Source organism: Cebus imitator, unplaced genomic scaffold, assembly GCF_001604975.1.
Source record: "Cebus imitator isolate Cc_AM_T3 unplaced genomic scaffold, Cebus_imitator-1.0 Scaffold339, whole genome shotgun sequence".
Taxonomy (NCBI): Eukaryota; Metazoa; Chordata; class Mammalia; order Primates; family Cebidae; genus Cebus; species Cebus imitator.
In genome coordinates, this window is record NW_016107654.1 from 2318971 (window position 1) to 2345394 (window position 26424).

At 49.4% G+C, this 26424-nt stretch overlaps 1 protein-coding gene across 9 annotated transcripts in view; it reads left to right on the forward strand.

Annotated features, from left to right (window-relative positions):
* CAMSAP1 (calmodulin regulated spectrin associated protein 1) overlaps positions 1-24993 on the forward strand; it is a 92312-nt gene extending 67319 nt beyond the window's left edge. For all 9 annotated transcript variants that reach the window (XM_037730343.1, XM_037730338.1, XM_017505676.2 and 6 more), the window contains 10 exons: positions 5075-5252; positions 7473-7564; positions 8052-8136; positions 8810-11231; positions 12875-13011; positions 13408-13616; positions 13942-14044; positions 16271-16386; positions 17021-17139; positions 21926-24993. In XM_037730343.1, coding sequence (XP_037586271.1) covers positions 5075-5252; positions 7473-7564; positions 8052-8136; positions 8810-11231; positions 12875-13011; positions 13408-13616; positions 13942-14044; positions 16271-16386; positions 17021-17139; positions 21926-22228 — 3764 coding nt within the window. In that variant the 3' untranslated portion in view covers positions 22229-24993. The remainder of the gene's footprint in view (positions 1-5074; positions 5253-7472; positions 7565-8051; positions 8137-8809; positions 11232-12874; positions 13012-13407; positions 13617-13941; positions 14045-16270; positions 16387-17020; positions 17140-21925) is intronic.
* The last annotated feature ends 1431 nt before the right edge of the window (positions 24994-26424 follow it).

Sequence of the window (26424 nt, forward strand, 5' to 3'; positions counted from 1 at the left end):
CGCCACTATGCCCAGCTAATTTTTGTATTTTTAGTAGAGACGAGGTTTTACCACGTTGTCCAGGCTGGTGTTAACTCCTGACCTCATGATCTGTTTGCCTCCGCCTCCCAAAGTGCGGGGATTTCGGAATTACAGGTGTGAGCTGCTGCGCCTGGCCAGTCATGTGGTTCTGCATTGATTTGCCTTTGTTGAACCAACCTTGCATTCTGGGTAGGAATTTCACGTAGTCATGGTGTATAATCTTTTTAATGGACTGTTGAATTTTGTTTGTGAGTGTTTTATTGAGGAGTTTTACATCTGTGTAAATCAGAGATAATTGGCCTGTAGTTTTCTTTCCTTCTGGTGTCGAATATGTCTGCCTTTGGTATCAGGGTAATGCAGTCTCCATACAATGGGTTTGAAAGTGTTTCCTCTTCTGTTTTTTTTGGAAGGGTTTAAGAAGAATTGGTAGAATTCAGCAGCGAAGCCATCTGGTCCTGGGCTTTTTTTTCTTGGGAGGTTTGTGATTACTGCTTCAGTCTCTATGTTATTACTGTCTGTTTAGGCTTTAGATATCTTCTTTGTTCAGTCTTCATAGATTGTATCTTTCTAGAGATTTATCCATTTCTTCTGCATTATTCAGTTTGTTGGTGTAACAGTCCCTTGTGATCATTTTTATTTCTGAGGCATCAATTATCATATCTCCTTTTTTTTGAGATAGAGTCTCTCTCTGTTGTCTAGGCTGGAGTGCAGTGCAGTGGCACGATCTTGGCTCACTGCAGCCTCTGCCTTCTGGGTTCAAGTGATTCTCCTGCCTCAGCATCCAAGTAGCTGGGATTACAGGTGCCCGCCACCATGCCCAGCTAATTTTTCTACTTTTAGCAGAGACGGGGTTTCACCATGTTGGCCAGGCTGGTGTCTTGAACTCTTGACCTCAGGTGACCCACTTGCCCTGGCCTCCCAGAGTGCTAGGATTACAGGCATGAGCCACTGCGCCTGGCCATATCTCCTTTCTTATTTCTGATTTTGAGTCGTCTCTGTTTTTCTTCATTAGTTTGTCGATTTTGTCTTCCCAAAACCAGCTTAGTTTTGTTGAATTTTTTTCTATTGTTTTTCTCTATTTGATCTATTTCAGCTCTGATCTTTATTATTTTCTTCCTTCTGCTGATTTTGAGCTTAGTTTGTTCTTCCTTTCCTAGTCCTTGAGGTATGAAGTTAGGTTGTTGATTTAAAGTCTTGCTTCTTTGTTAATGTAGGTGTTGATTGCTACAGACCTCCTTTTGTTTTTTAAAGAGATGGGGTCTTGCTATATTGGCCAGATTTGTCTTGAACTCCTGGCCTCAAGTGATCCTCCCACCTCAGGTTCCTAAAGTGCTGGGATTACAGGCCTGAGTCACCACACCTGGCCCGAGACTTCCTTATTAACACCACATCATGCAAGTTTTGGTGTGTTGTGTTTTCATTTCATTCACCTTGAGATACTTTTAAAATTCCCTTTTGATTTTCTTTTTTACTCAATGGTAGTTTAAGAATGTGTTGTTTAGTTTCCACGTATTTGTGAGTGTTCCTGTTTTCTTAGTGTTATTTTTTTATTTTTATTTTTTGAGACAGAGTCTTGCTCTGTCCCCCAGGCTAGAGTGATCTCGACTCTCTGCAACCTCTGCCTCCCAGGTTCAAGTGATTCTCCTGCCTCGGCCTCCTAAGTAGCTGGGATTACAGGTGCCCGCCATCATGCCCAGCTAATTTTTAGTATTTTTGGTATCGGAGGGGTTTCAGCATGTTGGCAGAGCTCCTGACCTCAGATGATCTGCCTGCCTGGGCCTCCCGACGTGCTGGGGTTACAGGCATGAGCCACTGCGCCCGGCCTTCTCGCTGTTACTCACTTCGAGTCTCGTTCCATTGCGTTTGGAAAAGACATGGCATTATTTTCATATTCTTAAGTTTTTTAAGACCTGTTTTGTTACCTAACATATGATCTGTCCTGGAGAATAGGCCTTGTGTGCTTGAGAAAAATAGGCATTCTGCTGCTGCTGGGTGAAAAGTCTGTGTGTCTGCGAGGTCATTTAATCTGGAGGGTTCCGTAAGCCTGCTGTTGTTATTTTATTGTTAAATCTTCTGTCTGGATGTTCTGCCCATTATTTAAAGTAGATGAGTGAAGCCTTCTGCTATTACTGTATTTCTGTTTCTCTGAAATCCGTCAATACTGCTTTATATATTTAGGTCTGATGTGGATACATACATGCTTACAGTTGTTACAGCTTCTTGTTGAATTGACCTTTTATTATTACATAATGACTTCTTTGTTTTGCCCGAGATGCGTATAGCCATCCCTGCTTTTGGTTACCATTTGCATGGAATATCTTTCTTCATCCCTTCACTTGCAGCCTGTATTTGCTCTTCAGTCAAAAGTAGTTTCTTATAGGGAGTATACTGTTGATTCTTGGTTTTTAGCTTATTTAGCTGCGCTCTATCTTTTGGTTAGTGAGTTGAATCCATTTTTATTCAAGTAATTATTGCTAGGAAAGGATTTTCTTTTTCCATTTTGTTAACTGTTTAACAGTTTTGCTTGTCTTCGTCTCTTGCTGTCTTCATTTGTGTTTTGTTGTTGCTTTTGTGTCAATGGTCTTTGTTTTCTCTTCTCTCTTTCTTTTGTATCACTTTGTAGTGTTACCTGGGGCTTACATGAGATACAGTTGTCTGTTATAATGACGACTCACCTTCACTTACATGTAAGACTCAGCCTTTGCCTCCCCCCTCTACACTGCAGTTAATGCCACCGTTCGTAACTCTTTCTGCATTTTCCAGGAGTGTGCGGAGAAAAACAATCAGAAAAACTATGTAATCATTGACAAAATTTATTGTTCTTTGTTTGTTTGTTTAATTTGGGATGGAGTCTCGCTTTGGCACCCAGGCTGGAGTGCAGTGGTGCAATCTCAGCTCACTGCAACCTCTGCCTCCTGGGTTCAAGCAATTCTCCTGCCTCAGTCTCCTGAGTAGCTGGGACTACAGATATCTGCCACCACACCTGGCTAAGTTTTAGTAGACATGGGGTTTCACCATGTGGCCAGACTGGTCTTGAATCCCGGCCTCAGGTGATCCACCTGCCTCAGCCTCCCAAAGTGCTGGGATTACAGGTGGCAGCCACCACGCCTGGCCAGTTTGTTGCTATTTTAAATGTTTTTGTTTTTTACCTTTTTTTCTTCTTTGAGACAAGGTCTTGCTGTGTTGCACAAACTGGACTGAAGTGCAGTGGGTTGATCATTGCTCACTGCAATGGGCTCAGACTCCCAAGTAGCTGGGACTTACAGGCTTGCGCCACCACGTCCAGCTACATTTTTTTTTAAGTGGAGATGAGGTCTTGCTGTGTTGTCCAGGCTAGTCTAGAACTGCTGAGCTCACGTGGTCCTCCCACCTCAGCCTCCCACAGTGTTGGGATTACAGGCATGGACCACTGTGCCTGGCCTCTATAAACTTTTATAATGGAATTAAAAGTGATATATCTACCACTGTTAATGGTAATCTGTATATTTGCCTTTACCAGTAAGTTTCATACTTTCTTATGTTTTTGTGTTGCTGTTTAGTGTTCTCTTGTTTCAGCATGAAGAATTCCTTTTAGCTTTTCTTGGAAGACAGGTGCAGTGGTGATGAACTCTCTCAACTTTCGTCTGGGAATGTTTTTATTTCCTCTGTGTTTCTGAAGCACTGCTTTGTCAGACACGGTCTTCTTGTTGCGGTTTCCCCCCTTCCTTTCAGCGTTTTGAATATATCATTCCATTTCTTTCTGGACTGCAGATTTCTACTGAGAATCCTACTGATAGTCTTTTGGGGGTTCCCATGTATGTGATGAGTCACTTTTCTCTTGCTGAATTCAAAATTCCTTTTGTCTTTGCCAATTTGATTATAATGTGCCTGGGGGAAGCACATGTCATCTTGAGAGAGTGGTCTCTGTATCATCTCTAAGCATGGGGCCAGCAGGGATGCTGACGCAGGGATGCTGTTCCTTCACAGGGAGGGGAGCCCTCTTCTGTAGGCTCAAAGAATTTCAGGTAATCTGACAATTTGAGGTTCTGTAGGCCTAGAAGTTTGTATCCCATGAGTCATAGTCTCTTTTCTTCCTATCTAGGGCCTCCCCTTGGCATTGCAGCCTTCTTGGGTTGGGGGTTTAGCCTCCCCACCAGCCGTTCTTTTCTGGTTTCGGCCACTGGCTGTAGGAGAGCACAGCTTAGTTTCCTTGACTTTTGGTCTCATGTTGCTATCTCTCGGCTTTCTTTATCTTTTACCCAGACCACCTGCAGATCCCAGTGCAGTCATCACCCCCTCGTACTTACTCTTCCCTCCCCCGTGTTCACAACACATCACCTAGTGGATACCCTCCCACTGGTCCCCACCATAAGGCCCCACCTCTTGCCTTTTTGAGCTGCTCCTGGCACCACCTCCCATAGGTTAGTTCTCTGGGAAGCAGCCTTAGAGACAGAGTCACTGCTGGGGGCTGAGCCTTTGGGGGAGAGGTAGGTGAGCAGGCGTGGGCCAAGAAAGGGAGTGGCATACCAGCCAGGCTCAGCACCTCACCTGACCCCCAGGGGCTGGAGCTGAAGGGACCCACCAGAGCAGCCGCCCACATGCTGGGCCTAGATGAGTGCCCTAATGACACTGCCTCGGCCTCTCACTGGCTGGGCTGAGCGAGGTGGCTCTTGGCAGCTGAAGCACGAACCTTCTCTCAGGAGCCTCGGTGTTGGGCATCTTGTGTACACCAGGCTTGGTGAAGGTGGCATGTGGTTTTGGAAGCAGCCCACCAGCAGAGGGCTTTTGTGTGGGTGCTAGATGGTGACCAAGACAGAGCCCATCAGCTGGGCTTATGTTTCCTCTCAGTTTTTCTTGTGCTCATCTGTGTTGTGTCTTCTAATTTTAGTATTTATTTTGTTACAATATCTGTAGTACTTGTTACTACAGAATATATTTGTTAAACTTGAAACCAGCTTTTTAGGCACAAGTTTGGTTTCAAGAAAAGGTTGAGTCGGAGCTTATAAAAGCTGCAGGTTTTTCTGTGCTTCTAGTTAGTATTGTAAGTCACAATGCAAAAATGCTGTTTCTGCAGCCAAAACAGCGTTACACCAGAAAAGCAGCCGGCCTCCTGTACCTATCTCCAATGCGACTAAACGCAGTTTCCTAGGCAGCCCTGCCTCAGGGACCCTGGCTGACCTGCAGCCCCCTGCGCAGCCACCGGTGGAAGGCTGTCACAGGCACTACCTGCACCCCGAGGAGCCTGAATACCTGTAAGTCTGTGTCTTTGCTTTCACAGTCAATTCACCATCTTGTGCCCCCTTCTGTGTTTTGTTTAAAGTTTTAATTGAAGTTACCTTTTTAAAAATAAACAGTTTGTATTAGCTTATGAAAACTTTTCCTTCTGCCCCGGCCCCTCTGGCCTCTCTGTCCCCTCTCCAGAGGAGGGGAATGGTACTGGAAATTCCTCAAGGATGTGTACCTAATGTAGCATTGTTCATCAAACAGGTGTTTTCTGTTCTGTTTTTACTATGTGTTACACTGTTGAAGACATGATCTAAAGATTAGAAAGCTGAATTCACAGTTTAGATGTGCTCTTTATGGTCTCATGGACATAAAGAATGAAATCCTCTTGCATTTCAAATATTGTGAGTTCTTCAAAGAAGGGTATTTGCTTCATTAACTTCAGGGAGGAATTAATTTGATTCTAGTGAAAGTGCATAGAGCTGTTTAAAGGCTAAACAACTCTAGAAATAGACTGTTTAAAATGTGTTTTTTCAAAAATGAATTTTCACAGTGAAGACCTAATTTGGATAAACATATCTGGGGCAGACTGTGGGAGGTTTGGGGAAGGGGGTGAAGGAAGCTCCCCTTGAAGTCAGAGTGAGCTTTGTGCTTCATGAGGCGGCAGGCCCATAGCGCTTCTGGCCTGGAGCCGATCAGCACACCTGAGGTAGAGAAACAGCGTTTAAAATGTGGCCATTGAAGGTGGGGTTTAAGGTGAAGGCAGCGTTCAGAGTGATTTTAAATCATTCACATAAATGAATGGTTCGGTGAGCAGCATGGCTTAGAGTGGACTCAGTTGTTTCAGGTTGTTTGAGAGGAGCCAGACTGATGGCCGTGCTGAGGGATGGGATGTGGGGCTGCCAGAGCCAGGAGAAAGCACTTGTTGAGAGGGCCCTGTGATGCAGGCAGTGAGGGCGGTGCACACCCAGGGGTGGGGCAGAGCTCAGGGAGGGGCTTGCCTGTATTCTGTGGGGGGTCTTTGAGATTGGAGTGTCCGTCCCCAGAGCTGAGAGCAGAGGTGGGGCGGTAACTCCACGCCTGTGAGCACAGGTGGGGTCACTGAGTGGGGAGAATGCCTCGAGCTGAGCCGTCACTCACATGGGGACAGCGTGGACACTTGACGTCCTCCCTCTGGTCTTTGCATGTCTGTTGTTGAGCCCGGTGTGTGTGTGAGCACAGAAAGCTGGTGCTGGCTACACACTGCCCTGTGACCTGCTGTTTTCACCCAGCAGCCTGTGGCGAGAATTTTCCCACTCGATGAATCCTCCTTTACCACAGTTTCAACAGCTACCCAGTCTTTCACGTCACGGGCGTGCTGTGAGGTGTTGCTGTTCCCACGGCATCCAGGCTGCAGGGTTTGCATTGTGGCCCTGACATAAGGCCCTGTGCCGTTCCTGCTTTGCCTGGCTTCCCCCTCCCTGCCCTGAGTCCCTCTCTCCGTAGCTGGTACCTGTGGAGTGGCAGGGGCTGCTGGGTGCCAGTCTCAGGGGTGTACAAGCTGCACACCTAGGACCTCTGCCTTTCCCGCGTGTGCCGTTCTTCCTGGAAGTGCGGCCCGCACACCCGTGCCTCCATGTGCACCTCTCATTGTTCTTTCTCTTAAGCTGTAATCCAAGCAATGGAAAAGTGTGAGTAATTTTGAGGTTTTTATGGATATTGCCATATTGTCCTCTAAAAATGTACATTTTTACCCTCCCACCAGCAGTGTGGGAATGTTCATGCTGCTCTCTGATGGGTTTAAGTTATTCATCAGTATTGTATTTTCACAGCTGTGGTTTAGTACAGCGGGCATCATCTTTGTGGTCTGTTTTATCTCTGAAGTTCTCTCTTTTTTTATTGAAGCAGTAATGTGCATATTTGAAAACTATTACTTGTCAAAGGATCACATTTTCTTTTTACTTTTGCTTATCTCAAAAGTTCACTCTAATGACAGGCTAAGGTTTTGCTTTTCCCATGGGAAGCTGGTTGTGTTGTAGACACATCTGGGAGTCAGTGTGCCCTTGTTTCCAGTGTGTGGATGTTTATCCCAAGCTTGAAGTTCCTGGTGCTCTTTTTCCTCATTTTTAGAGTCATTAATTTTTCCCTAACAGTCCAAGCTTCTCATAGCTTGGTATGAATTTAGGATGGTCCTGTACACTTGTGCATTTGTTGTTGAACTTGAAGGTTGATAAAGGTGTGATTTTACCCTTAATTCTTTTTGCATTTAGTGGAAAAGGAACTGCTGCCTTCAGCCCATCCCATCCTTTATTGCCACTGCGACAGAAACAGCAAAAATCCATGCAGGGAGAGGACATCCCTGGTAAGAATGTTGTTTCTTCCTTGTCATCTTTTTTCCTGAATTTCTCCTTACTGTAGATTAGTAAAAATCATATATCTCAAAACTAAATCATCTTATTCTGATGTAGTGATTTTAGTTAAGACACTAGCCAAGTACATTTTAACTTGTGTTTATGTGTCTTGGAATGTATCACCTTGCAGTGAAAGTATCTTTGAGAGCAATTATGTTCTGTGTAGTAGATACAGAGTGATGCCGCGTCAGCAGGGGCTCACACGTGCTCCAGTTCTCTCTCAGTTCCGGTGACTTCATTAGACCAGTCGCTGTTGAACCACGTGTTGCCATGGGAATGAGTGAACCTTGTATGGTTTTGCTTCTCTGCTTTCCGTGGGGCCCTTCTGGTGTATTGACTTGCGGGACATTTTTCCAGAGAAATGATGGTCAAATTGAAAGAATTTCGAGGGATAGAAAATTGGTTACTTAACACCGTCTTGTTTCCTCTGAACTGCAGATCAGCGACATCGATCAAATTCTTTGACCCGAGTCGATGGTCAGCCTCGAGGAGCAACAATAGCATGGCCAGAAAAAAAAACCAGGTGAGTCTCTCCGTTTCAGAGATGTCTGTTTGGAATGTTTTTTACATTAAATAGCAGTTCCTGAAGATATCATCCCAACCCCCTGAGGATCACCGAGACCCTTTTAGGGAGTCCCTGAGGTCAGAATTATTTTTATAACAACACCAGGGAGCGACTGCTTCTCTGCGGCCTCACTCTCTGTGAGTGTGCTGTGGGATTTTTCGGAGGCTGCTGGTGTGGCAGCACGGGAGTCAGGTACGAAGGTCCAGCCAGATCCCAGAGCTGTACAGGTGTCAAGCAGTGCCTGCCCTTGAACTGGAAACTTGTGTCCTGGAGAATTTAGTCATTGTCATAGAATGGGCTTATTACTGTAATTTTAATCAGTGTTTAGAAAATGCCTGAGCTTTAATTTCTAGGATGATAAATAGAGAGTAATACTGACAAATAGAAACAAAAGCTCTGTGGGGTCCTCAGTAATTTTTAAGGGCGTCAAGAGGTCGTGGGACTACAGTGTTTGAGAATCACTAAGCTGAAATGATATCTGGTTTTCTTCTGCCCCGGGGAAGAGTGAGTTTAAATCCCCTGCATGTGAGAGACGTGTTCTGTTGCGTGGCCGGTGTTCTCACATCCCGGTCCGTGTTGGGGTCTCTAGTGTATGCAGCAGCGCACCCAGTGGGCCTTCCCTGTGTTTCAGGCCCGCGTCCCAGCCAACGCCTTTTGCTTTGCATCACGCTGCGAGTTGTGAAGTGGATCCCAGCTCTGGCGACAGCGTCAGCTTGGCCCGCTCCATCAGCAAAGACAGTTTGGCATCCAATATTGTTAATCTGACCCCACAGAACCAGCCACACCCCACAGCCACGAAGACCCATGGGAAGAGCCTCCTGAACAATGTCAGTATTGAGGATGAGGAAGAGGAGCTAGTGGCTATTGTTAGAGCAGACGTGGCTCCCCAGCGTGCTGACCCGGAGTTCCCCAGGGCCTCACCCCGGGCCTCAGGCCTTATAGCAAGTGCCCAGTCTCCCCAGGGACAGCAGGACACCTCGGAAAGTAAGCCTGACAGTTTTTTCCTGGAGCCTTTGATGCCAGCAGTGCTTAAGCCAACGAAAGAGAAGCAGGTGATAACCAAGGAGGACGAACGGGGGGAAGGGAGACCGAGGAGCATTGCGTCTAGGAGGCCCAGCGAGGGCCCCCAGCCTTTGGTACGAAGGAAAGTGACTGGCAGTCGTGACTTGAATAGGACTTTTACCCCGATTCCTTGCTCAGAATTTCCCATGGGCATTGACCCCACTGAGACAGGACCGCAGTCAGTGGAAACCGCAGGAGAGGTGTGTGGTGGGCCCCTGGCCCTCAGCAGATTCGATCAGTTCCCCCAGGGACCATCCACAGATGGCTTCTTCCTTCACGTAGGCAGGGCCGATGAGGACTCTGAAGGAAGGTTATATGTTAGTTGTTCAAAAAGCCCCAACTCCCACGATTCAGAGCCGTGGACTCTCCTCAGGCAGGATTCTGACTCGGATGTGGTGGACTTAGAGGAGGCCGAGCACGATTTCATGGGTGAGGCGCATCCTGTGGTTCTCAGCAAATACATCGGGGAGGAGGAGTCAGCCAAACTGCAGGAGGACATGAAGGTGAAGGAACACGAAGACAAAGATGATGCCAGTGGCCGCTCAAGCCCCTGCCTGAGCACAGCCTCTCAGATGAGCAGCGTCTCCGTGGCAAGTGGGAGCGTGAAGATGACCAGCTTTGCGGAGAGGAAGCTCCAGAGACTCAACAGCTGCGAAACCAAGTCTAGCACCAGCAGCTCCCAGAAAACCACGCCAGACGCATCCGAGAGCTGCCCTGCCCCTCTGACGACGTGGAGGCAGAAGCGGGAACAGAGCCCGGGCCGGCATGGCAGGGACCCTGCCAGCCTCCTGGCGTCCGAGCTAGTGCAGCTGCACATGCAGCTGGAGGAGAAGCGCAGGGCCATCGAGGCCCAGAAGAAGAAGATGGAGGCGCTGTCGGCGAGGCAGCGCTTGAAGCTCGGCAAGGCCGCATTCCTGCATGTGGTGAAGAAGGGCAAGGCTGAGGCCGCCCCCGCCGTCAGGCCGGAGCACTTTACAAAGGAGTACTCTCAGCACAATGGGGAGGAGTGTGAGGATGGCGTTTCGAAAACCGAAGACTTTCTTGTGAAGGAGGAGCAGAGAGAGGAGCTCCTTCACGAGCCTCAGGATGTGGACAAAGAGAGCCTCGCCTTTGCTCAACAGCATAAAGCAAAAGACCCCATGGCTCTGCAGGAGCTGGAGAGAAATAAGGTGATCTCCGCCGCCCTCCTGGAGGACACTGTCGGGGAGGTTGTCGACATGAACGAATGTGACCTTTCCATTGAGAAGCTCAACGAAACCATTAGTACGCTACAGCAGGCCATCCTGAAAATCTCTCAGCAGCAGGAGCAGCTTCTCATGAAGTCCCCCACGGTCCCAGTGCCGGGCTCTAAGAATAACTCGCAGGACCACAAAGTGAAGGCGCCGGTCCACTTCGTGGAGCCACTCTCTCCCACGGGCATGGCTGGCCACCGCAAAGCCCCCCGACTGGGTCAGGGCCGGAATTCCCGTTCTGGAAGGCCAGCAGAGCTTAAGGTCCCGAAAGACAGGCCACAAGGCTCCTCCCGAAGTAAAACCCCGACGCCCAGTATAGAGACGCTCCCGCACTTGAGACCCTTCCCTGCCAGCAGCCACCCTCGGACACCCACAGATCCCAGCCTGGAAGGCGCCGCAGAGCCCAGTGGTGACCCTCACGGGAAGTGTCTCTTCGACAGTTACAGGCTCCATGATGAAAACAACCAGCGGACATTTACTCTGTCTTCTTCCAAAGACGCGAACATTCTGTCGGAGCAGATGAGCCTCAAAGAAGTTCTGGATGCGAGTGTGAAGGAGGCAGGGCCTGGCTCCTCAGACATCTCGGGAAAAGAGAGTGTCCCTGTGGAGGAGCCCCTGAGGAGCAGGGCCAGCCTCATTGAAGTGGACCTCTCTGACCTGAAGGCCCCTGACGAGGACGGGGAGCTGGCAAGCCTCGATGGTTCGGCGGACCTCATCAGCGAAGGCGACCAGAAGCCGGGGGTTGGCTTCTTCTTCAAGGTAAGAGATCGGTAGCATCTGTTTCAGGTGCTCGTGAGATGTTGCCACCCCACGTGATTGTAAGAGAGTTAGAGAACGCACATCTGCGCAGGCTGGCCAGCCACCTCTCTAAGAGGCCTGGGGACATGTGTGTTTGGCTTTGTGAGCCACAGAGTCTCTGTCCCGAGGACTCTGCTTGGCCAGAAGCAGCCCTGGGCTGTACGCAAGCGAGTGTGGCATGGGTCAAGACAGCTTTGTTCCGAGCCCTGAAACTGGAATTTCACGTGATTTCAACATAGTTTTCTTTTGGTGATTTTCTAGTCAAAACCCTGTTGTTGCCTCGTCCCACCGCAAAGTGTAAAAAGTGTTCATCGCTAGAATGCGCTGGCAGTGGCGAGGCCTCGCCTGTGGGCTGAAGTTTGCCAGCCTCTGATATAGCAACTTCAAAAAACATTTTGTCTGTGTCTTTCTTGTAATGTTTTTTCCTTAGAGATGAAGGGAAGTGTCAACTGTGAGAACTGTTTTCATAGCCAGCTACTGAGCCACGTGATGTTCCTGTCAGGGATGTTCATCATCTCCTAAGTTTATAAGACCATGTTTTTTGTTGTAGCTTTTCAGTGTTTAGATATATTTTGATCCAGTTACTTACATTATCAGGTACAGTCATGCTGTACAGGTCTGTAGCCTAGGAACAGTGGCTGATAGAGCCTAGGCGTTCGGGGGCTCTGTCATCCAGGTGTGTGCACACTCCGTGATGCTCACGCATCATGGAAGTCACCTAAGGACAACCTGTTTCTCAGAAGGTTTCTCCTGGGCAAGCGACGCGCAAGGGTTTCCTGCTTTGCCTCCAGGCAGTTGTGAATTTGAGTGAGAGGATACCAAATAATCAGGCATTTCTTAGCAAAAGAGGCAAGCTTTGTTTGGTGGTTGCTCTTCTGAAATGTAAACAAAACTTCAGTATTCGCTCTTTTTTTTTTTTTTGGACAGAGTCTCGCTCTGTTGCCCAGGTTGGAGTACAAGGGCATGATCTCTGCTCACTGCAACGTCTGCCTCCTGGGTTCAAATGATTCTCCTGCCTTAGCCTCCCAAGTAGCTGGGATTACAGGCTTGTGTCACCATGGCTGGCTAATTTTTTTTTTTTTTTTTTAAGTGAAGACAGGGTTTCACCCTGTTGGCCAGGCTGGTCTTGAACTCCTGACCTCAGGTGATCCACCCTTGTTGGCCTCCCAGAGTGCTAGAATTATAGGCGGGAACCATTGTGCCTGGCCAATTTTTGTATTTTTAGTAGAGAAAAGGTTTCGTCGTGTTCAGTAGGCTGGTCTCAAGCTCATGACCTCAAGTGATCCATCCTTCTTGGCCTCCCGAAGTGCTGGGATTATAGGCATGAGCCACCGTGCCCAGCCTTTTATTTTGGAAATATACACGTACTTTTTAAGGCAAACTGGATCTCGTGTGAGGCGTTTGGAAAGTTTGGTGATGCCTAGTGCCTTTGAAATGCCGTTTGTCTTCCATTCGTATTTTAGAGTCTGTAACAGTTAAAAGTGTAGAAGTCTTTATGCGTTAAACTTTTAAAAGTGCAGTGAAAGTCTGCTGCTGGGTTGCGTATGGCTGCATCGGGCGTCTGAGGGGGTTCCTGTCATGCTGTGTGTGGCTCTGTCTTGCAGGATGAACAGAAAGCAGAAGATGAGCTTGCCAAGAAGCGGGCAGCCTTCCTCCTGAAGCAGCAGCGCAAGGCCGAGGAGGCCCGCGTGCGCAAGCAGCAGCTGGAAGCAGAGGTGGAGCTCAAGCGAGATGAAGCCCGGTGAGCCTCCTGCCTCGGGGGAAGGCAGACGGAGCAGGAGCCTGGCGGGTCCCCTGCAGCCCCTCTTCCCTTCCTGGCACTGGTGACGGACCACAGCAGCAAGTGCCCGTGAGGGTCTCCCTTCTCCCACAGACAACCTCCCTGAACTTTCACGGTCCCTGCTGATGGGCAGTCAGGACGTGTGTGTCTGGTGGCTGGTGGGGCGGCGTGGCCTGGGTGGGTCATCATCTCCATGGCTGCCTTCGCAGCCTCTGTGTTCCACTTGTGGAGGCTGGCCGCCCTTGCTCCCAACAGCTGGGGGGAAGCCGAGAAATTCACCTGGACAGAGCGCTGTGGCGCAGGTGTCGTGGCAGAGACCCTATGACCGAGCAGTGTCTGGGCATGTGTTTCTCCCAGACGCAAAGCTGAGGAAGACCGGGTCCGGAAAGAGGAGGAGAAGGCGCGGCGCGAGCTCATCAAGCAGGAGTACCTGCGGAGGAAGCAGCAGCAGATCTTAGAGGAGCAGGGGCTCGGCAAGCCCAAGTCAAAGCCCAAGAAGCCGCGGCCGAAGTCGGTGCACCGGGAAGAGTCCTGCAGTGACTCGGGCACCAAGTGCTCCTCCACCCGTAAGCAGTCTCTGCATGGGCAGCGCTTCCTGCCGCCGGTGGCAGCCTCACGGGCGTCATCTCATTTCCATTTTCTCAAGAGCAGTGTGAGGCGGGATGGGTGGAGATGGCTTTCCCCATTTCACACATGAGAATGTCGAGACCGCTGCTCTGAGACGCGGCACATCCAGGTGCAGCCCGGCTCCCTGGGGCGGGATGGGGTTGTAGCCCCTGTGGCCGAGCTCTGCAGGGCGAGGTGAAGGGAACAGGTACAGGGAACAGATAGGTGTCTGTTGGAAATGTCGGATGTTGTTCATGCACCACTGTCGGTTTCTGTCTCTGGTAGCTGATAACTTGAGCCGGACTCAGTCAGGCTCCAGCCTGTCATTGGCCTCGGCAGCGACGACGGAACCTGAGAGCGTTCATTCCGGGGGCACACCCTCTCAGCGGTAAGGGGCCTGAGACGCTGCCGCCGGATGGGCTGGAGGATGTTGGGAGGGGAGGGTAGGACTTCTTGATTAAAAACTCTGAGAGAGGGTTTTGTAACTTTTAACTTTGCTATCATTTCACATTTACAGAACAGTTGCAATTGTCACCAGGAATCCCAGTGCCCTTCACGCAGGCTCCCCAGCTGGTTAAACTTGGCGGCGTCTGCTTTACTGCTCTCCCCGCCACCCTCCCACACTTGCACGTGTGCTTTTTCATCATCATGAGTCAATTGGAGACCAAGGATGGGGGCCCACTCGTGTGATTCCAGCACTTTGGGAGGCTGAGGCAGGAGGATCACTTGGGCCCAGGAGTTCAAGACCAGCCTGGGCAACAGAGTGCGACCCCCATTCTACAAAAAAATACCAAAAAAAAAAAAAAGTTAGCTGGGCGTGGTAGCACCCACTTATAGTCCCAGCTACTTGGGAGGCTGCGGTGGTAGTGTCGCTTGAGCCCAGGAAGTTGAGGCTGCAGTGAGCTCTGCTCATGCTACTGCACTCCAGACTGAGACGCTGCCAAACCCCCAACACTAAAAACAAATGGAAACAACCACTCAGCTGGAGACGTCTGGCCTTGTACAGTGTGGATGTCCTAGAACAAGATGTTTTCTTGTGTGATCAGTTACCAAGCTGGCATGTTCATCCGACTCACAGTCCCCATTCAGTTGTCCCAAGAGTGTCCCTGACAACTATGTTGTCCCCCAGTCCAGGATCTGGTTTGGGGCTACAAATGGCCTTGAAATGCCATGGTCCTTTAGTCTCCTTCAATCCAGAGCAGCTCCTTAGCCTTTCTGTGCCTTCCTCGACCTTGACTTTTGGTAAGCACAGGTCAGTTATCCTGGCTGCCTCAGTTTTGGTTTCCTGTGATGAGACTGCGGCCTTGTGCCTCTGATTGAGTGGCCCAGAAGTGAGTGTGCATCTTTCTCAGCACAGCTTCTCAGGTGGGCCCCAGGACTGCTCATGTAATGAGGAAGTGACTTTGGGGGAGAGGTTGGGGACTGGTCTGGACCTCACGGAATTGCCTTGCAAGGACTCTAGTGACCACTGTGCAGCTCCTGCTCACTGCTTCCTCCACCTGTGCTGTCCCCTCCGTGGAGCAAGGGTCTTCCCCCGCCTGTGTGTTCCTTTTTCTTTTGAGATGGACTTTTGTTGTTTGTTGCCCAGGCTGGAGTGTACTGGCCCGATCTCAGCTCACTGCAATCTCAGCCCACAGCAACCTCTGCCTCCTGGGTTCAAGGAATTCTTGTGCCTCAGCCTCCCGAGTAGCTGGGACTACAGGCATGCACCACCATGCCCAGCTAATTTTTGCATATTTAGTAGAGATGCGGTTTTACCATGTTGTCCAAGCTGTTCTTGAACTCCTGACCTCATGATCTGCCCGCCTCAGCCTCCCAAAGTGCTGAGATTACAGGTGTGAGCCACCGTGCCCCGCCATGTCACTTTATGATTACACCATGTGTCCCCTGCTCCGTCTGCACCCGTGGGCCACGTTTTCTTGTCTCTTCCCCATCTCATGGCTCCTTGTTGTCCTTGGGCTTTGTGGCGGATCCCTCCAAGGGACTGCAGATTTCTGCGTGGGTTTTTATTCTGGCCATCAATTACCCTGGGTGGATTCAAACTCCAGTGCTGTCTGCCTCCCTCATGAGAGCAGCAGCTGACATCTCTGAGCAGCTGTGTCCAGACTTTTGGCATCTGTTGTGCTCAGTGGAGACTTCCCTGCAGGGTAGAGTTCAGGTCTTCCAGGGATCAGAGTCACTGAGGCCCAGGTTTTCAGACTCGGCCTGCTGTGGCCCCTCCTACCCTAGGTCTCATCCTTGGCTGGGCAGCATGAGCGGCCCAGGCTTCATCCTGTGGCTTCCTGAGCCAGCAGCACTGTGGCTCAGTGCTGTGCCTATGCCCTGCTCGAGGGGGCGGTGCCTTGAGCAAAGGCTGTGTGGAGGGGAACCCCCTTGGTGGAGGGCTGACTCCTCTCTGTCTTCATCCCCTTAGTGCCTGGAGTGTTTGCTTTTGCGTTTTGCTTAGAGCGTCTGTTCTATGTGGGGGATGTGGCAACTCGAGCCCCCACTGTCACTAGAAGCCTCCTCCCCTGCTGATGTGCTCCTGCTCCGGCGGCGGGCCAGCCCTTTGCCAGTGGTAGTGAGAGGAAGCCAGCGCTTTACCTGCCTGTCTCTTGTCCGTTTCTGCCTGCAGAGTGGAATCCATGGAAGCCTTGCCCATACTGAGCCGGAATCCGAGCCGGAGCACAGACCGAGACTGGGAGACCGCGTCGGCAGCGTCTTCCCTGGCCTCGGTGGCCGAGTACACAGGTGACGGCCTTCCCTCCTTAGAGGTTATGGTATACACAGCCGCAGGCCTTTGTGTGGCTGTTGCATTAACTGTTCTCTATTTTGGTCTAAAAAGTATTTTTCTAACAAAGAGGGCTATTTTTAGCTCTTCAGTGCTGAAATGGGCATGTAGTTTAGTAGAAGCTCTTAGTCCTGCCTTGCCCTCTTGGTGGTCCACCCTGCTGTCTGCCATGCAGGTTCGACAGAGCCGGGGAGTGCTGGGGCTTCTTGGTTCTCACCAGCTGCCCTCGGAGCCAGACGTGGTCTCAGGACATGGTGAACTGGAGGGGCTGCTGTGGCTGAGGAGTATATCCTGGGGCCTTTGAGCTTTAGACTTTTTACAAGTTATTTTCCTGGTTGTGTCTTTATAGCTAAGTTGCTGAATTTAGAAAGGAGATAAATTATTGATTACCTTTGTCTTTGCTTGTTTAAAAATTTATAACTTAAAATTCTTTTGAATAGACTTTAAGTAGCTTTTACTTCCCATTTTAAATAGTCAAAAATATCTGTAGTCCAGCCTACCCATTGCTTGCATCCGAGACATTGTTGGTTTTCTTTGTTGTGTGTGTTCGTGCCTTAAAATGATGACTTTGCCACCCCTGGCCTTGTTTCTTAGGCCCCAAGCTCTTCAAGGAGCCCAGCAGCAAATCAAACAAGCCGATTATTCACAATGCCATATCCCATTGCTGCCTGGCTGGAAAAGTGAATGAACCCCACAAGAATTCCATACTGGAGGCAAGTGTCATGTTTCAACACTCGGTTTTTATGTGGAATAAAAAGTGTTTATAAATTAAGGGTTCTTTTTAAAAGAAAACATCCCAATCCTTGATGCACGAGCGTTACTGCTATGCGGTAGTGACTGGCCCTTTCCCCGGCGATCGCCAAGCGGGGGCACCCACGGCACTCTCCTGAAGCTCTGCATGGAGTTGCCAAGGCCGTGGGAGTTGGAGTGGCCTCAACGGAGAGCAGAATTCTCAGCAGAGGTAGGGCCTAGGCAAGTGGGAACGGTCTCTTTGGGCAGAGCTAGGGTCTTGAGATGGGGCCTTCTGGGCAGGTGAGAAGACTCGTGTGTTCAGGGTGGGTGAGAGTGGGGGCTGAGGTGATGGGAGGGGCCTTGGGTCCCGCTGGGTTGGGGTAGGGTGTGAATGAGGAAGGAAAACTCAGCTTAAATTTTTTTGTAGGGATGGAGTCTCGCTCTGTCCCTAGGCTGGAGTGCACTGCAGTGTCCGCCTCCTGGGTTCAAGTGATTCTGCCTCAGCTCCCCGAGTAGCTGGGACTACAGGCGTGTGCCACCATGTCCAACTAATTTTTGTCTATTTAGTAGAGACGAGGTTTCACCATGTTGGCCAGATGGTCTCAATCTCTTGACCTCGTGATGCGCCTGCCATGCCCTCCTAAAGTTCTGGGATTACAGGTGTCAGCCACCATGCCTGGCCTAAATTTTTTTAAGTGGAGAAAAATAGTGGAGCCAGAGGGGGTCATGTGACTAGAGACACAGGAGGCTGGCAGCAGGGTGGTGCTCATGGGGAAGCCCGCCTGTGTGCTGGGAGTGGGGCAGAGCTGGGGCCATGTCGGCAGCAGCTCCACCTTTGAGTCTGGGTTTGCCAGAGAATGGGAAGCTTGTCTGGGGAAGATGCTAGTGGCTTTGGTTTTGTCACCTCCCTGGGGCAGCACTGCCCATGTTTGCTGCTGGAGTGAAGTCCAGCTTCTGTCGCTGTAAAGGTAAGGCAGCGGTCTCACTGGGTGGGACAATCCAGTGGAGCTAGAGATGGAGGGAGGGTGAGGGTTAGCACTCATGCCCTGCACAGTCTGAAGCTTTACATACACAGGTGAGGGAGGAGGGGAGGGCCCTCAATCACTTCATAAATAGTCACGGTCTGCCTGCCCTGTTCTGGGTGCTAAACACACCCACAGCCTGGGCCCCGACGCTAACAGAGAAGTTGAGCGCACTGTCCTCTGGTGGAGGGACGGAGCCTGCAGGGCCAGGCCAGAAATGTCTGCCGCTCTGTGGGCCACGAGGGCCTGTCGGTGCAGTGTAGATGGTGCATGGGCGAGGGGCTGTGGCTGGCCCCGTGACCTCCATTCATAGAGGAGGGCTGGACATGTCTGGGCTGTGAGCTAGAAGTTTGGGTTGGCTGCAGCGCTCAGTGGAAGTGTTGGTCACCGTAGGTCTTAATGAGAAGGTGGTAACATTTGAGCACAGACTTGGAGGGAGGGTGCAGATTTTGGGGAAGGCCGTTCCAGGGAGGTGGGAGTGAGACGTCCCAGGGTCCATGGGCCGTAGTGAACCTGTGCTGGAGGAACACCGAGGGCGGGGCATCCCCATGTGGGGCCTCTGTGGGCTGAAGGAGGACTCAGCTTTACTTGGAGTGAGATCGTGGGCACAGGTGTGGGCAGAGGAGGGCCAGGAACCCACCTTCCTTTCCCAGCAGATCAGAGCAATCTGCGAGGTAGCCTGGAGATGAGTGAGGAGGGGCCAGGGCCGGAGCAGCGGGGTGGGGAGGAAGGAGTGAGGATTGCAGGAGAAGGCCCGCATCTACTGAGTGCGTGGACTCCGGAGCACCTAGTGTGCATGCCTGGGGAGGGGCTTGGAAGCAGGAATCTGAGGGTCCTGTGCAGGTTCTAGGCTGGCCCCTGAGGGGCAGGAGTGGGATTCCAGGGGAGAGAAGGGAGAGCCACTGGACCCCGCCCCAGTTTGAGGCATGTGTGCGGTAGGCCGTAAATTGCTGGCCTTGGGATACAACGGCTTGTGAATGAGTGAATGAAAATTATGCAGGAGTTTATCATCCACCAAAAATTCTGCTTTTTAATAATTAAGACCAACCTCTGGTCCTTAGTTGGTTGTTTTAGTTGTGAAGGTGAAAGTGGCATATGGAATTTGCGACCCACTTTAAAACGGACATGTTCTTTTCTTGATAGTGCAGATCATCTAGACTAAGAATGGCCCCCAACCCAGGCAGGTCTCTCATGGGACTGGGGACAGAAGCGATCGTGGTCATGCTCTTCCTGCCTAGATTTCCACATGGAGAGGTGGTTGGCTGTTTGTATCAGTGGCCCTCAGGGTCACCCTCATATGGAGATGCCCTGGAAGGACGCATGGGCCTCAGTGTGGAGTCGACCCACAGCTTAGATTTATTCCAGCAATTTGGAGGGAGCCAGAGCCACTGGGTGCAGAGGTAGAAGACGCAGGCGGGAGCCAGGCTCTGTACAGCCCCCTCTGCTCTGATTCTTCCTGCAGCCGATCCACAGCAGCCTGTGGACCGTGGAAAGCCTTTTCGAGACTGGATGCCCTGAGCTCTCCCTGGGGGCTGGTCACGAGGTACCACCCCCTGGCTAGGACGCCTGGGAGGATACCAGGGTCAGCATGCAGACCAACTGCTCAGGCTCAGGGAGCCCCTCCTGTCAGCCTGAGAGTGACTGGGAACTCCACAGACAGCACGATCCCAGGCGCCCTCTGAGGGCCGCCCTGCAGGCCGGCCTTTCTAGGACAACAGCCCTCTTGGCTGTGCCTTGGAAGCCATGAGCACCACATGCTTTCTTACTGTGGAGGTGGCAACAAATCAGATGAGCCCCACTCCCCCACAGTGCCACTGTCCCTACAAATTATTCTTATTGGCATCTAATTCTGTTCATATTTAAACAGTGTTTGTAGGGTTGAAATCAGTGTTATATATACAGTTTTGGATACTTTTAAAAATACATATATTTATTTTAAAATAATAAGCCCATTATATGCTGATACATTATATATTTATGAAAAATAACTTTTCTGAAGTCAAATAAATAGAAAGATGGCATTGACATAAGAGAGCTGGCATCTCAGCTGTGTGTGCCTTCCGTCCATTACAAGCGACATGGCTCAGGGCCTTGGGAAGGTTCCGCCACACACTCCTGAGAGAAGTGAGTGAGAGGCAGTGAGGCCTTAGTGTCTCAAAGTCAAGGGCTTGACCTTGCGATTCCTGGGAAGGCCTCAGGCCTCCTGGGCTGCATGTGGAGAACTGCTGGGATGGACTCATGTGCTCAGATTCCCAGGCATGCGGAGGATCTGTTTTCAAAAGTTACCAAAACACTTGAAGCTGTGTTTTAAACTTTAGAATACGATCCACAAACGCTGTGATAGGCATCAGCAGTGTCATATTTACTTCAGATTATTTTGTTTATTTATTTATTTATTTTTTGGTTGAGACAGAGTTTTTGCTCTGTCGTCCAGGCTGGAGTACAGTGGCGTGATCTTGGCTCACTGCACCTTCTGCCTCCCAGGCTCAAGCAGTTCTCCGAGTAGCTGGGACTACAGGCATGCGCCACCCCACCCTGCTAATTTTTGTATCTTTAGTAGAGATGGGGTTTCACCATACTGGCCAGGCTGGTCTTGAACTCCTGATCTCACGTGATCCGCCTACCTTGGCCTCCCAAAGTGCTGGGATTACAGGTGTGAGCCACCGCACCCAGGCCAGATTCTTCTTTTTTTGGTAACAGCTTTATGAGATACTGTCAAATTCACTCTTTTAAACTATACCATTCAGTGGTTTTTAGTACATTCATAGAATCCGCAACCATCACCACTCCCTAATTCCAGAACTTGATCCCCCAGAAAGAAACTCTCAGCTGTGAACAGTCGCTCACTAGCCTTCCCTGCCCCGGCTCTTGGCAGTTGCCAGTCTACTGTCTGTCTCCATGGATTGGCCTTTTCTGGACGTTTTTATAAATGGAATCGTAGTTTCTGTGACCTTCTGGGTTGGGCTGCTTTCACTTAGCATGGTGCTGTGAGCTTCATTGGTGTAGAGTGTAGCAGGACTCCATCCTTCGTGGCTGCATGGTGCCCATGCCTGCTCAACCCCGTGCTGTTGATCTGTTCATCTGCTGATGCACACTCGGGTTGATTCTACTGAAAACATTTGTTATTGATACAGAACAGATGTACATGTTTTGGGGGGTACATGTGATATTTTTGTTTCAACTTTTTGCCTGTTTGGGATAGTGCTGTTATTTTTATGCAGTGTTTTATGTGGACATGTGTTTTCATTTCCCTCGAGTATATACATGAGAGAGGAATTGCTGGGTCCCACGGTAACTGCCTGGCGGTTTGGAGAACGGCCAAGTTGTTTTCACAGTGGCTGCTGTGCTCTGCATCCCCCTGGCAGTGAAGGAGCCCTGCTGCTCGCCAGCACTCATTACTGCCCCTCTCCTGGGTGCCAGCCATCCTCATGGGCGTGACGCGGCGTCTCATGGTGGTTCTGACTGGCATTTCTCTGGTGGCTAATGATGAGCATCTTTTCCTTTGCTTTTCCACTTGATCTTAAAAGCATTTTTTCCCCTTGCTTGCCTAGATTTCTTAAGTCTCAATGGCATAGAATGCTCCAGGACAGGAGTCCACCGTAATTGTTTAAAATAGGCAGGCTGTAGCTGACGTGGGAGAGCTTCCCAGGGAGCGGTTCCTGTGCAGGCGCTGTGGGAACCCACCCCGTGGTGGTTGCAGTGGCTCTGAAGTGTTTGTCTCTTCCTCTTTTCTCTCTCCACACAGGAGCTGGAGAAGTGTGATGCCAATCACTACATCATACTGTTTCGTGATGCTGGCTGCCAGTTCAGGGCGCTTTACTGCTACTATCCTGATACTGAGGAAATCTACAAACTCACTGGCACGGGGCCAAAGAACATCACCAAGAAAATGATCGACAAACTGTATAAATACAGCTCAGACCGAAAACAGTTTAACTTGATCCCAGCTAAAACCATGTCTGTCAGTGTGGATGCACTCACAATTCACAACCACCTGTGGCAGCCCAAGCGGCCCGCAGTGCCAAAGAAGGCCCAGACTCGTAAATGACCCCAATTCGGCCGGCATCCAAAGGGTGACCCAGACTTGTAAATGACACCCTTGTGGCCGGCATCCAGAGGGTGCCACGGGGTCCTTATTTATTGTTTTCATCTATTTGGGTACGAAGTGTGCAAAGTCACAGACCTTTTGCAAAGAGGTTTCTAGACAACAGAAGAAAACTCCTCTCTCAGCGCTCATCTCACTCAGAGGATGCCAGGCAGGGCGAGGATGGAGGAGCAGATGCCGACTTTGCAGTGGCTCATGCTGCTGTGGCCACTGCTGACCACGGAGGCTCCCAGAGGAGGGTCTTCCTGGGCGAGATCCCAGGCTGCGGAGCCGCCTTACTTGAAGTTCCCCTTCAGCATAAACTAGACGTGATCCACTTTGCTTTCTTGCTTCTCACCTTGCCCCTTGCACATTGCCCGGTGCCCTCATGTTGGCCAGCAGTAATCTCATGTGACTGAAGGACTGAGGCTCGATTTTGGTTTGGGGTGTTTGAATGTCTTTAGAAAAGAAATTCATAATGGGAAATCTTTCATTTGAGAAGTTGTATGATATTTATTGATTGTGTCTACTGCCAACATTTATATCCAATTCTAAGATTTCTGAAAAAGATTCTTATTCCTTGCTGCTCAGCAGAAGTTTACGGAAAATACCAGTTCACTAAAAGCACTGAAATCTGCAGAGTATGTCTTCTGCTAAAATAACGTTTACAAATGTGAAGATGATGATATCTGGCACGCAATCATGAGGATGGGGAATGGTACCAGGCGCTGGTGTTTGCCTCATTTAAAGTAGGCAAGCTGAGCCAACTGCAGCCATCATTCATTCAGTTTTGGATAGTGCGCTGATTTGTTCACTTTAATAAAGACAGATTTTGGTAAAGTAGAACATTTTTCACTCTGAGCATGTTTGTCCTTAAAGGTGATGCACTTAAGCCGACAGTCCCTTTAGTGGTTTCGTTAGGTCACGGCCTGTCCTGTCTGGGTTCTGCATCTGGAAGCGCTGCATGCTCTCAGAGGAGCGTGCCGCTTTCCAGGTAGACGGATACCTTTGTTTTGTTGCCTATTAAAAACAAGTGGTTGTTTGCAGTTACTTCAGAGCTCCAAGTAAGTGGATGGCTTTGGGTTCTTTCTGCCTTGGTCCCAACGGTGTTGATGCTTCTGCGGAGCAGACGTTCCCAGGAGCAGGTGCGTGCCAGCCTCGGCTGCCAGACACTGCTGCCACTGACCAGCTGCCAGAAGATTCTGGAGCCACTTACATTAGTTTTGCACATATTTTCTCGGGAGTGTTACTTGAATCTTCTTGAACTGCAGAAAAAATTAAAGATCAATAGGGAGAAAAAGAGACAAGTATAACTTACATAATTTGAGACGAAGAAGGTCAGTCGTGTACATAAGGAGGGAAATGGTACAGAACGCTAGAAGGAATTAATAGGTCTTATCCCCTTTCCTCAGTCCTTTGAAGAAAAGTACAGTCTGCTGCGATTTTGTAGACATTGTGTTAGCCACAGCCGCTCTCTGTCCTGTAAATAGGGAACTCAAGGCTGTATGATTCCTCAAGTGCTGAGTGTCATACAGTCCCAGGTGAACTTCCTGTTACCATGCTTTCACACGTGTGCTTTACTCCTCACTGTATGTTTGATATTACCATATTTATTTTAAGAAAGCACTAAAATGTAATAAAGTCATGAACTAATTTGCTTTACATTGAATTGTATGCGTGAGGTTGCTGTGGCTCATTTTGCTGACCAGGCGTCACCAACCCCTTGCTTTATAGAGTTTCTTGTTGTTGTTTACCATGGCCCTGTCGAACTCAGTGGAATTGGATTGTTTTTAATGAAGAGCTAGAAAATGTCTGGCATAGAGCTGGAAAACTGCATTCCCATGGAACTTCTGAGTGAATTCTGGATTTTCTCCGTGGAATTAGCCAGTGTGTGGGGCATGCTGAAACGTGTCCTTCAGCCTGTAGGATTGTTTGCTGTTGGGTGCCAGTAAGCACTAAGGTGGCGTGGACATTCCTGATGTCCTGAGTCCCAGGCCAGTGTTGGCCTCATAGTTGACGGACATGTCCCCGCGTTCTTCATGCCTGGACGCCGCAACCCTTTTAATTTGTCATGAGAAGTTTCAGACACAGGATTTATTTTTGTGGTGGTGCTTTTAGGCCTTTCTGGCTTGGGTGGTGGTAAATCTTGATTTTGCAGTTCATGACACTGAGTTGTAGCTCTGTTTACAAATGTCTCCTGTTTTCAAAGCCCCTGCAATGGTCTTGGTGTCTCGTTGCAGATTTTCAGCGGAACACTCGCACGTCTTTCGTTGCCTCTCAGAATTCTAACCTTGTTATTTAAGGCAAGCTGCTCTACCCTTTACAAAGTTATATCCTGTAAAGAAAGTGTAAACCAAATGATTCAATGTATGATGAATTTTATGTGTAAATCCTTGGTAATGCTAGAATTCTGGGAGCCATGAGGGGTTGAAAGAGAAATGAAACTTGAGTGAGTCTCATTGTTTTACGTGTGTATGTGCAGATGCGTTATCTTCTACCCACATCAAAGACGGACTGCTTTCCAGGTGTGCTTTTGACTTTCTACGCATGTCACTGCGGTGCAGTCTCTTATCAGACTTCAGGCCCAAACTAGACTCTTCACTCAGGCAAAACTGAAAAGTGGAATAATTCTAAATTACTTCTAGGTTATACTTTTACCTTCCTGAAATTGTAGTTGTCACTTGGAGGGCAAAATATTTATTGAAATAAAATTTTCTGTTAAAAATTCATCTACTTGGAGAACGTTTTACAATTGGTTGTGATTTATTTTGTGAAATGGGTTTGACTTGTGAGAAGTGCGAACGGGCATCTCTAAAGCAGTTGCATTTCGCCTTTTCTGTGAATGTTTTTGAGAAGGACAGTAGCTGTATCTCTGCATCATTGTTCTGGTCAGATCCATCCATGTTACTGGGAAGTGGACACACCCAGGATTGCAGCTCTGACATTCACATCTGTCTTCTCTTACAGGGCAGGGGCGGGTGCCTTGCTGTGGTCTAGAGTTTTCTGTGGCATCGAAGGCGAAGGTGGAGGTGTGTTTTTTAAGGGCAGTCCAATGGATTCGGACATCACAGCAGTGCCATGTAGGATATTCTGTGGTGGGCGGATTACCCGAGGTCAGAAGTTCAAGACCAGCCTGGCCAACATGGTGAAACCTCATCTCCATTAAAAATAGAAAAATTAGCCAGGTGTGGTGGTGGGCACCTGTGGTCCCAGCTGTTCAGGAGGATGGGGCAGGAGAATCGCTTGAACCCAGGAGGCGGAGGTTGCGTTGAGCTGAGACTGTGCCACTGCATTCATTCCAGCCTGGGTGACAGCGAGACTCCGTCTTCAAAAAAAAAAAAACCTGTGGCCCAGCAGATGCGGTGGGATTTTTTAGTTGAACTGATAAATCTCTCTAATTTCCATATTTTCCAAGAGACTGCTTTTTTTCCTTTTATGCCAGGTGGTAAATTTTTGTTTTCATTACAGTGAAGTCCTTATTCTTTTAAAATTTAAAGTAGAACATTTATAGAAAGCAGATTCTTAAGCATGCAGCCCAATAAACTTTTTACAAAGTGCTTGTTCTGATTTTAAAATCAGTGGCTCCAAATATTTGTCACCAAAGTTCCCCCCATAATATTTTGCTCCTAAATTATATTTATTGATACCTATTTTTGCCCAATTTTAGTAGACATTTAACTGCCAGTACAAGTCAGCTAGCTCGTCAGTCCCTGTGGCCCCTCGTGTGGGTGCTGTGAAGGCAGAGCGTTGGCCGTAGGGTGGGCACGCGGGTTTCTCTTCCATGATTTCCATTATTTCCATGTATGTTTCTCCAAGTCGGACTCTTGTTCAGCTCGCAGAGTCCCGTGTTGTTTCCTGGGTAGTGTTTCCTCATCCCAGGAAAACAACTTGTTGGGGCACAAATGTCATTACCTGGGAGGACGTTCACGCTTGCTGACTGACTGCGGACTCAGTCCTGGAGTTGGACTGCTGGCTGCAGGCCTGGGCATCTGCTGTTTATTTTCCTTGAGGATGACTTTGGCTGTCATTCTTTCGTTACCGTCTTCAAGGGGCAGAGGTGGACAGAGTAGCCCTGGGTGGTGCGCAGCCAGGGGAGGGGACGTGGGGACCCACGCAGACCCTCAGGTGACATAGCAGGTTCCTTTTCCTTGGTGGGCTGT